This window comes from Argentina silus (assembly GCF_951799395.1).
Source record: "Argentina silus genome assembly, chromosome: 6".
Taxonomy (NCBI): domain Eukaryota; kingdom Metazoa; phylum Chordata; class Actinopteri; order Argentiniformes; family Argentinidae; genus Argentina; species Argentina silus.
This window is the reverse complement of record NC_139660.1, coordinates 20,357,929-20,368,630: the sequence shown is the minus strand read 5'-3', so window position 1 is coordinate 20,368,630 and position 10,702 is coordinate 20,357,929. Positions and strand designations below refer to the sequence as shown.

Here is a 10,702-nt window from a genome sequence, read left to right as displayed (position 1 = left end):
ATATGTACACAAATACCGGTACACCTATGCCAATACATAACAACACACACTTTCAGTTCAGATCTTTATTTGTTTATTTGAAAGGCATCCCATTGAATAACAGTCATGTTTTACAAAAATAAAATGTACATAATTATATGTACTCATAATTATAATTATAAGTATTGTCGGAAAATACGTCTGAGGGGTCAGCAACATTTAACCAGCAGCAATGCTTTGAATGTCAGAAAACGCATAGCAGGATCTTAGATGTCTGAGAACCTATAAGGTATGGTTGGAGGAGGGTCAGAGATAGTCATTGCGGTGTGTGTGTGTGTGTGTGTGTGTGTGTGTGTGTGTGTGTGTGTGTGCATGTGCATGTCGGTGTGTTTACATGATTGAAGAGTGAAAGAACACAAACCATCTCCTATCTCCCTCCAAGGAAACACACACTTCCTCTTTAAGTGGCCAACCAAGAGGGGCTGATGCCCCCCCCCACACACACACACACCCACACATATACATTCAAATGACAGTTAAAAACAGCTTATCAAGAAAATGAAATATAACCAATACATATATTGAATGTTATATTCTGTAGCCATACATTCAGGGTCAGGAGTAAGATGCAGTGTACACACACTTACTGAGCATCATACTGACAATATACTGCAAACCGCTCCTTGAAACTGACACCATATTCTTATGTTACTGATGGAAAGACTCACAGCAACCATAAGGCATGCCAAGAAATACCCACTATAAGGTAAAAACAAATCATACAAGTTAAATGCCTGGTGTTAACTGTTAATGTCTCTGGTTGTTAATGGTTAGAATGTATCAATGCCCTCTTGTGGCACAAAAATGTTACTGCGGTAATCAATGATTTCTGTTGTCAAAATACATCTTTGTAATTAATATCTTTGGTTTAAAAAAAGTTGTTAAAAATATCTATATAAACATTTCATACAGAGATTAAACTATACTACATATTTCTTTGTGGGCAAATATGTAGGTTTAAGTCCTGTACTTTGTACTTACACTGTACGGTCAACTAGAATGTTGAGTACAAATTGTTATAACCAGTTATTAATATATACCCATTTCTCTCTGTCTGTTTAAAAATAATCCCTCTTAATATTGTCCTGCACTCATATTATAAATGCAAAGTGTACAGTTGGCTATTTCTATTTCATGAACCATTCCTGAGAGAGAGAGAGAGAGAGAGAGAGAGAGAGAGAGAGAGAGAGAGAGAGAGAGAGAGAGGGAGAGAGAGAGGTATAAAGAGAGAAAGAGAAAGTATGAGAGAGCATAATCTCTCTTCCCTTATGAAGACCAAAAAAGTATGACTTTTTTTGTTGTTGTCAGAAAACACTAAAATAATAATAACAGGTCTTGTTGTCATGGGGATCGCCTGGGCTCAGTCTCCGTGATTGGCTCAGGGACGTCGTCAGGGACAATGATCTCCCAGGTGGAGGCAGAGTTAGTGTGACTGGGACTGCGGCCACTGCTCGAACGCGTCAGGAAACCAAAGCTACAAACATTGGGGGAGATAAAGCAGGTCTCAGGTCAGATTCACTGTCAGAAGCCAGAGCTAAATACACTGACAGGGGAGGATATAAAGCAGGTCTCAGGTCAGATTCACTGTCAGAAGCCAGAGCTAAATACACTGACAGGGGAGGATATAAAGCAGGTCTCAGGTCAGATTCACTGTCAGAAGCCAGAGCTAAATACATTGACAGGGGAGGAGATAAAGCAGGTCTCAGGTCAGATTCACTGTCAGAAGCCAGAGCTAAATACACTGACAGGGGAGGATATAAAGCAGGTCTCAGGTCAGATTCACTGTCAGAGAGATAGACTTACTCTCTTTCCTCCACAGTTTACTGTTTGTCGTAAAATTGTGTTAATAGTGTGATACTCTGGTAAGTGTGGTGTGTGTTGTGAGTGTTTGGAGACCAAAGGTCAGATAATGTGACAAGCATGCATTGTTTTTCTGTCAAACTGTCCACCAGAACTATTTAGAGATGTAAGTGAATTTGGACATGTTGATCAAACTACAGAAATGGCGATTAGCCTATGCATATGAAGAAAAAACAACAACAACTCCATGAAAACACTAAAACACACCACAAAGGGAGAGCAGTCTAACACAACACTGTGCTTGGTCAGCTCTATACAGAGCCTACTGGGTCAGATGCATCAACAACAAGCTTGACTTGTTGAAGACAGGGGCTCAGGCCAGAGTCACATCTTTAGACCCGTCTCCTTGCGTCTACTTTTAGTTTGCAGATCTGTGAGAATAGGATAGGTCTAAGCAATATGGCAGAGGCCAATGAGAAGGCTTTTGTTGACACCTATCCAATTCCCTCAGATGTGAAACATCAGAGAGCGTGGGGAGCTAGGGGGCCTCTGGACCAGGCCAAAGGATACTGTTTTTTTTTATTTTATTTTTTTTAAAAGCATATTTTTCTCTTACCATACTAATCTTCCTTTCTTTCCGACCCTTAACGCTGCAGCCAACAAAGTACCGTTAAGTCAACTTGGATTCACTTAATCATTACAGAGAAATTGCTGCACTATAACTGAGATAATGCGTTTTACTGACAAGCATTTACAGGCCTGCCAAGACAGCCCTAGCCCTACGTGTGTGTTTGATACCGTTCCTCATTCCGTTCCATGCATTACAATGAGCCCATCCTCCGATTTCTACCTCCGCCAGCCTCCCCTGACACATTCATACGAGATTGTATGAGTAAACATAGGGCTGCAGTACTTACAGGCTCCTGATGCGAGACTCAGGGGGTTTGTCCTCACCACCGTCTGTCTCCGTGGCGTTGTCTGTTTCTGTACTCTCAAACAGAGGACCGTTCCCATCCTCATCACTGTGGAAGGCAAACACATCCACCTTAGAATAGTGTGTGAGAGAGAGTGTGTGTGTGTGTGTGTGTGTCTGTGTGACTGTGTGTGTGTGTGTGTGTGTGTGTGTGTATGTATGCTTGTGTGGGGTGTGTGTGTGTGTGTCTCACTTGCTGCATTGGTCCTCTGGCATGCCCAGCATTTTGGCTTTAATAACAGTTCTCTGTTTCTTTATTGCAGATCGCACTGCCTCCAGCAGGAAGCCTGGGCACCTCTCATCATTCAGGATCTCCCTGCAAGAACAACACATAGCACACATGTAGATAGACACACACACACACACACACACACACACACACACACACACACACAATCGGCTGTCAGACTCTCATAGAGCCTTCAGGGACATTGATGCTCAAGAGCCACACAGTTCACTGTCACATCCTCTGACACACACACACACACACACACCCACCTCTGGTAGTAAGAGAGTTCCTCCTGAACCAGGAAGAGGTTGGCCTTGAGTTCGTTCCTCTCAAACAGAATGTCCCTGACTTCCTGCTTGGTGAAACAAGGCCTGTTGGGGTCCTTGAGGTCGATGATCATCTTGTCTGTCAGATCCAGCTGTGTCTTGGATGGGCTCGTCTGTGGGGTTTCAAAAACCGCAATGTTTACCTGCAGCTCGTCAAAGACAAAGTTGTCATACACACAATGCCTCGTTAAGCTACAGTCGTTGGCAGGTCATTAAAGAGAAAAAAAAACTAGGTTTTCTTCCTTTCTCCATCACTGTCTATGACTGCCAATGGCACTTGTTCTTATCGAAGGCGTTACTTACGATGACTGACCTTTAACTGATTCCACTTACTTCACACAAATGTACTTATTGTAAGTCGCTTTGGATAAAAGCATCCGTTAAACGACTTAAGTGTAAATGTCATTAGCTGACCTAAACATTGTGTTGCGTCGTGAGCGCGTTATGTCAGTCGTCGTAAGCTGACACCAGATCATGTGACTGTTGCCAGGGCTGGTAGATAAGGAGGTGGGATAACGCTGGTTAACAACTGGAGACAGTGACCCATGTGAACGCTCGTGTTAAAACGTGCGGGGCGCTCAGTGGCGTAGCACACTAAGGCGCATACCATGTCATCGTAAGGTCCCTGGTTCGATTCCGGCCATCGACATATCCTATCCTCTCTCTCACCCATCCTTCCTGTCAATCTCTACGCCAATAAAGCCCTAAAATAAATGCCCTAAAAACATTTTTTTTATTTTTTTTAAATGCGCTACAATTCACAAAAGGTGGGTAAACGACATTTACGTATGTTTACCCTCCGCGACATCACTGACCCTGACCCTGACCCGTATGCCAACCTTGTGGTGAAGGGTTCAACTAAAGTCTTACCCTGCTTTCAAATATTAAAGGGAACTTGTCAGACATTGTTCCTCAGCTATCATGGTTCCAGTGGAGGCTGGTGGAGGTAGAAATCGGAGGACAGGCGCACTGTGAGCCTGTCCTCCGATTTCTACCTCCACCAGCCTCCCCTGGTTTACTGGTACCATACATTTGATGGGTTTTACAGTCTATGCCATTACCTAACTATTAAACAAAGCATAGAGAACCCCAAAAAATGAGATGGCTACAGACCACTTCTATTACTTAACATGTAAATGGTTAAGTAACGACAAGCAGTGAAACCAAGCTTTTATTAGTCACATATTGAAACATCTTGTCCCAAGAAATCCCCTCATGACCTGTTTCTTATCTTGGTCATAACAAAGATTCCAGAATGGCAGGAGATTCCATGGCAACAATGTCAGGGGTTGAAAACAAATATGGAGGACAAGTTTAAAACTGGGCACGGGAAATGTTGTAAGACAGCTACAGACAGTAGGTAGATGTGGAAAAGTGAGGGACAGACAAGAGTAATGACAGTGGGGTGTTAGAAACAAGCCAGTAAAACACGGAGTCAGGAAGGCATCATGCTACATGACTCATCTTTATATAGTAAACTATGAAGGTCCAAGTCCAATTGCTACAGTACAGGAAATTAAAATGAATGCTTGAAAACCCATGTTTGCATACCAGGTAGCTCCTTCTAATGTACCATTACACTGAGTAAACACACACTCTCTCTCTCTGCCCCCTCACACTACTTTTCAAATCACACACACACACACACACACACACACACACACTTTCTGTTTCTACTTACAGCTCCAGCTGCAGTGAGGCTGTTGGCCCTCTCCAGCTGGAAGGTGAGGCGTTCAATCTCCTTCTGCTTCTCCCTGAGGTCTAACTCCATGTCGGCCTTCCGCTCCACCGCACTCTTCACCTGGGTCTGCACGATGCTCTGCTTGTGTCTCAGCTCTCCGTTCATCTTCATGAAGCGCTCCAACTGCTCCTGGAGCTGTGTACACACACGCACACACACACGCACACACACAGTGAAACAACAATAGTGAAAGGGCGTGCATACCCGTATTCACGTGAGCTGGAAAACATTTCACATTACATTCCATTTTGAGCACGTGGGAAGATGACTGTTCTCTTAGTGTGTTGCTTCTAATAACCAGGTTATTTAAATAATTCACTTAAAAACAACATTGTCAAGGAACGTTGTTGGAGCAGAAGGTGAAAGGTCCTGAGGCTTAAACAAGCACACGCAGTTCTAGCTGGTGTTTAAAACCATTACATGATGACACACCGGTTCAGGATGACAGGGGAGTGGAGCAGCTGCCCAGACTTGTCTCCTTCTCCAGGGTGTGGCTCAGCTTGAAGATCATTAACAACCATTATGTCAGGGCCTTTCCCTTACTCGCTGCTGTGCAGACAAACGTCTTGTGGTCCTGTTTAGGACAACTCCCTCCCACATGTGGGACATTGTTGGCTGACCTTGAGGGTGTTCTCTGCATGACACAACCTCCAAAGAGAAGAGATGGAGCCCAGCCCAGGTTTGTGTGTGTGTGTGTGTGTGTGTGTGTGTGTGTGTGTGTGTGTGTGTGTGTGTGTGTGTGTGTGAGTGTGAGTGTGAGTGTGTGTGTGAGTGTGTGTCAACCATACCACATGACTTAGGATGTCCACTAAGTATGTTAGATGAAGACATCTATAAATTCCCCTTGGCTATCACTCAAATCCAATGTAAGAATGTTACATAAGAGAAGCTAACCTGTTATGTGACAGTTGGAGTTACTGTCGTTGGCTGCAACACAATCCTCAAGCGTAGACAACAGGCAGAGAAGAGAACACACATACTCTCAATAAATACCATACTTACATTCTTTTCATTTAATTTACTGAGAGACAAACGTCCTCTCTCTGGTCCTGTCACTCTCTAAGCAGCTGTTTAGGACGACTCGTACCCACATGGGGACGTTGGCTGACCTTGAGTGTATGGATACAGTCAGTGTGTTCTCTGCCTGACACAACCTCCAGAGAGATGGAGCCCAGCCCACGTGTGTGTGTACACGTGTACTGTGTGTGTGTGTGTGTGTACACGTGTACTGTGTGTGTGTGTGCACGTGTACTGTGTGTACTTGTGCGTACTGTGTGTGTGTGTGTGTGTGTGTGTGTACTTGTGCATACTGTGTGTGTGTGTGTGTGTGTGTGTGTGTGTACTTGTGCGTACTGTGTGTGTGTGTGTGTACACTGTATACATGTGTATCTATGTAGCCATGTCCTTACCGCCTCCACCTCTTTGGAGATGCTGGCTATCTGCTGTACTTTGGCCCTCAGCTCGTCTCTCTGCTTGTCCACCACCTCCTTGAGCTTCAGCATCACTTCCCGCTCCTGGCGCTGGACGCGGTCTGCAGGACACGAAGACAACCACACAACCGCATCTGTAATGTGGTTCATCAACGCTCCACACACTGACACACAGAGCCATCAGTAATGTGGTTCATGTACGGTCACACACCGGCACGCAGAGCCGTCTGTAATGTGGTTCATCTACGGTCACACACTGGCATGCAGAGCCGTCAGTAATGTGGTTCATCTACGGTCATGGGAGCATAACATTATAACTATAACCAATGTTCATCATCATTGGTATGGGGAACAACCTGACCATAACCAATACACAGTTGAGTAAACATCAGTAGCATTAGCATCATCAACCGTAAACAGTCAGCTTAGTCATGGTACTCAGCCCCAAGGCCGAGGGTTAAAGCCTTCGCCATGTGGGAATGTTTAAGTCCTCTGGTTTACATTTGTTGATTCCAAACACTACCCAGGGTACAGGGGAGGCCGGTGGAGGTAGAAATTAAAGATAGAGTGGCAGTTATATAATCAGTTCCAGAGGAAGCTGGTGGAGGCAGAAATCAGAAGACGGCCTCCCTTGCCTGGGTCTCTAATCACTGATGTCTAATCTACTGTCTACTAATCAATCTACTATTGTCTGAGGTGGACATTATAGATACAGCAGTGCATCAAAACTAAACCAGCTACTGCTTCAAAGCATAATGACAGCATGCAGATGTTGGTGAATAAACTATTTTGAGCTTGTGGTATGGAACCCTACCCTATCTAATAATGAAAGGATTTAAATGTAATTATAAAATACGATAAGATTATCGCTGTAAATTCTGAGGATTTTAGCGGCAAGAGTCAATCTAGTATAGACAAGTATAGTCTTCTTCTTCTCCTTCGAGGAAATGTCTGCAGATCTCCCACTGCGACAGACCCTGCCTTGACCACTCCAGAACATACCGAACCACATGACTGTGTCTTAGGATGTCAACTAACTAAGTATGTTAGATGAAGACGTTTATAAATTACCCTTGGCTATAACTCAAATCCAATGAAAGAACCTTATATAAGAGAAGCTAACCTGTTACGTGACTGTACAAGTTGCTGCCCAGCTATAGTCGGTTGTACCACACACCTCAAGCATAGACAATAGGCAGAGATGAGAACACACACGTTCTCAATAAACACCATACTAATCGTCCTTCATTTCAAATTCATTGAGTAGGATGACACTATTGAATTTGCACTTTTTTACACTGTGACAATTCTCATTTGCGCTCACAATGACAGTTTCCAAACAAACAAACAAAGACATTTTTGGGTCAGCAAATGTTCCACCCTGTTATCACATGACGAAGATAAATAATGTGATTCAGCACAACTCAATCCTTGTGACTTCCATTATTTATTCAACCTTTATTTATCCAGGGAGACACACTGAGACCAAGGTCTCTTTTGCAGGTGCGCCCTGTTTACAATAAAAATATGATTACAAAACAACAGCTTAAAAACAACCTCAGTCTACCCTGAAGATCCATCTATGTCTGAGGAGCACAGTAGCTAAGAGTGGTTTTCCCCAGTTCTGTAGACACCCGTGGGATATTACAAAGTAGCAAGTTCTGAGAGTGTGTGTGATCACCACTAGGTCACAATAATGTGAGGTAAAATGGGAGTGTCAAAAGAACTGCTTCATATACAAATACAATCCAATGATAAGCCCTTCTCGAGGTCAAAGAATCCCAACCGACAGACTGATACAAAAAACAATGGTTTGTGCGGAAATGATCCCTCGCAAACTAATGTGAGTCAGCAAACAACTCAGTCCTTGTGACTCCTTTTACTACAGGGGATTTTCTTCTTGTGGGTAGAAACACAACAGTTTGAGACAGGAAAAGTTCCCATTGTTTTAATGAGAGGGTAGATAAGAAGTGACAAGTCACCACTCTGTGTGTGTCTGTGTGTGTGTGTGTGTGTGTGTGTGTGTGTGTGTGACAAGTCACCTCTCTGTGTGACTGTGTGTGTAATAAGTCACCACTCCTTCTGTGTGTGTGTGTGTATTCTAACCTTCCTGGGCATGGTTGCCCAACAGGCGACTCTGGAGGCCCTGGTTGTCCCCCTTTAGCTGCTGCACCTGGGCCTGCAGCTCCTCACACCTCCTCCTCCACTCCTCCTCCTTCTGCTGCGCCTCCTGCTAGGGGACACACAGCTGTCAGTCACCGCCTTTGGGTTAGGAGAGGAGGTGAAGAGGAGGCACAACCAGGGGAGGCTGGTGGAGGTAGAAATTGGAGGAGCATTCCTCATTCCATTCCATGCATTAATGAGCCCATCCTCCGATTTCTACCTCCAAAACAACCATTGACATCTACAGGAATCAGTGCCCACAACCGTAGGCATATACAGGTGTGGATGAAAAATGAAGACAATTAGAATAGCCTGATGCATGGTGCTTAGTGTAGAACATGAAGGGTTAGAACTTGCAATGAGACCTTGTTTTTTTTTGTTCTTCTTCAGGAATACATTGTGGTCAAAACAATACGTGGACACTGTTTCTTCCAGTGTGTTACAGTCACCGACTTAAATAAAAGGTTTAAGTGTGTGTGCCATACAGACCAGGCTACAGGAAAAACCAGAAAGACCGATGACAGAGCAGTGTAGGCACCGTGCGACTGAAAGAGTGAGGTAGACAAGAGAAAGTGATTGGGTCCAATGTAGCAACGTTAATATCATCTATAGCCTTTATAAGGCAAAACGGAAGTAACACTGCAGCGTTTCCTCTCATCATGTCACCAGATTGCTGAGATCAGACAAGAGTGCTTCCCCCAATGTTTCTGTGAGCCAAGATAGATTTTACATCAGGACTTGGTCCAACATCTAAAATACCATCGGACCTACCTTTCACAGGCTACTGCGACTAACCGCCGACCTGCCAAATCAAATACACCATCGGCTATCAATGGCTACAACTCTGCCTTCATCGCCTGCGATTAAAAACAATTCAATAAATACAAGATATACTACATTCAAAAATAAAATGTTTCGCAAAAAAAAAAAATTTGGGTTGGGTATATATAAATTTGGGTTGGGTATATTATATTATCTATTGATTTTTAAATGTTTTAAAAACAAATTGAACGAATTGTACTCGCTGCGTTGTCGCACCTCATTGCGTAGATACACAGTAGCCTTCTACGAGGCTACAGCGGGGACCCTGCTTGGTCGATTTGACATTCGAGGGGATTAAGTTGGCTACCATGTTAAACGCGACTCACCCGTATGTCGTTCTTGTGGCTGTTGTCATCGCTTTCTTGATCCTTCACAGTTCGTTTCTTCTGTTGCTGTACGTGCAACGTTTCGAAGGCTTTTAACAGTTCGTCCTCCTTTGATTTGAGAGCGTGGTTTCTCGAGGCAAAGCTCTCCAACAGCTCTAGAACTTTGACTATTTTGGGCACGAGTCCAACGGCGCTCTCTTTGCCGTAACCGTCAATAAGTGTTTCCACTTCAGAGCCAATCAATTTGGCTATTTCATATACATCATCTACAGTAAGGGTTGAAAACGTCCTTTCCAAACATTCTTCTGTCTTTTTGATGTCTGTTTTTTGTTCGTTATTCTCGCAAATAATTTCCATTTCAGCGCTGAAGAAGATCCGCGTGCATGAACGTCAAACGAAACTATTCCAGTGTGAACGAAGCGTTGTCACCGTGGCATGTCAGTTCCCAGTCAAACGAGACGCAGTAAAACAGAAACTACTTACGTTTTCGAACTATGCGGATGTTTTCATGTAAAACCGCGAAATCCACTGAATTGCAAGCATTACTAATTTGACCCCCACGGAACTTGCGTTGTTTTTGTGGTCCAACAAGCCTCCAGTATCTTACAGCCTGCTGCACGTCCGAACTTGAACCTCCTTCGACTATACGTCACACACTTTGCCTGTCCTGGAACATTTACATAGGGGCCGAAATAAATAAAGGAACATCGAGTGCTAGCCTGGAAGAAGAAGCGATGTTCTGTGAAGCAGACTGGACAGCCGTATTTCAGCCCCCACGCTTGTTTTTCCATGCCTGATACATTGACCCTCCTTTTTTGGCCAATGTAACGCCAGTGCGCTGGCATGGATCTAG

At 44.0% G+C, this 10,702-nt stretch overlaps 1 protein-coding gene across 1 annotated transcript; it reads right to left on the bottom strand.

Annotated features, from left to right (window-relative positions):
• Positions 1 to 356: 356 nt before the first annotated feature.
• On the bottom strand, positions 357 to 10,583 carry rilp (Rab interacting lysosomal protein). Its single transcript, XM_083672525.1, has 8 exons — positions 9,850 to 10,583; positions 8,645 to 8,768; positions 6,518 to 6,639; positions 5,049 to 5,243; positions 3,311 to 3,480; positions 3,006 to 3,128; positions 2,757 to 2,861; positions 357 to 1,513 (listed from the first exon to the last, which is right to left on the bottom strand). Exons 1-8 carry the CDS (start codon positions 10,204 to 10,206, stop codon positions 1,381 to 1,383), a joined length of 1,329 nt encoding a protein of 442 aa, XP_083528651.1. The 5' UTR covers positions 10,207 to 10,583; the 3' UTR covers positions 357 to 1,380.
• Positions 10,584 to 10,702: the final 119 nt, after the last annotated feature.

What these genes read in the sequence shown, in the direction of transcription:
- rilp (XM_083672525.1), bottom strand. Translation starts at nt 10,206, where the DNA reads ATGGAAATTATTTGCGAGAATAACGAACAAAAAACAGACATCAAAAAG. An exon ending in GGGCAACCATGCCCAGGAAG is followed by an intron (nt 6,640 to 8,644) that starts GTTAGAATACAC and finishes CGTGTCCTGCAG; the next exon opens with ACCGCGTCCAGCGCCAGGAG. An exon ending in GAACTCTCTTACTACCAGAG is followed by an intron (nt 3,129 to 3,310) that starts GTGGGTGTGTGT and finishes TTGTTCTTGCAG; the next exon opens with GGAGATCCTGAATGATGAGA.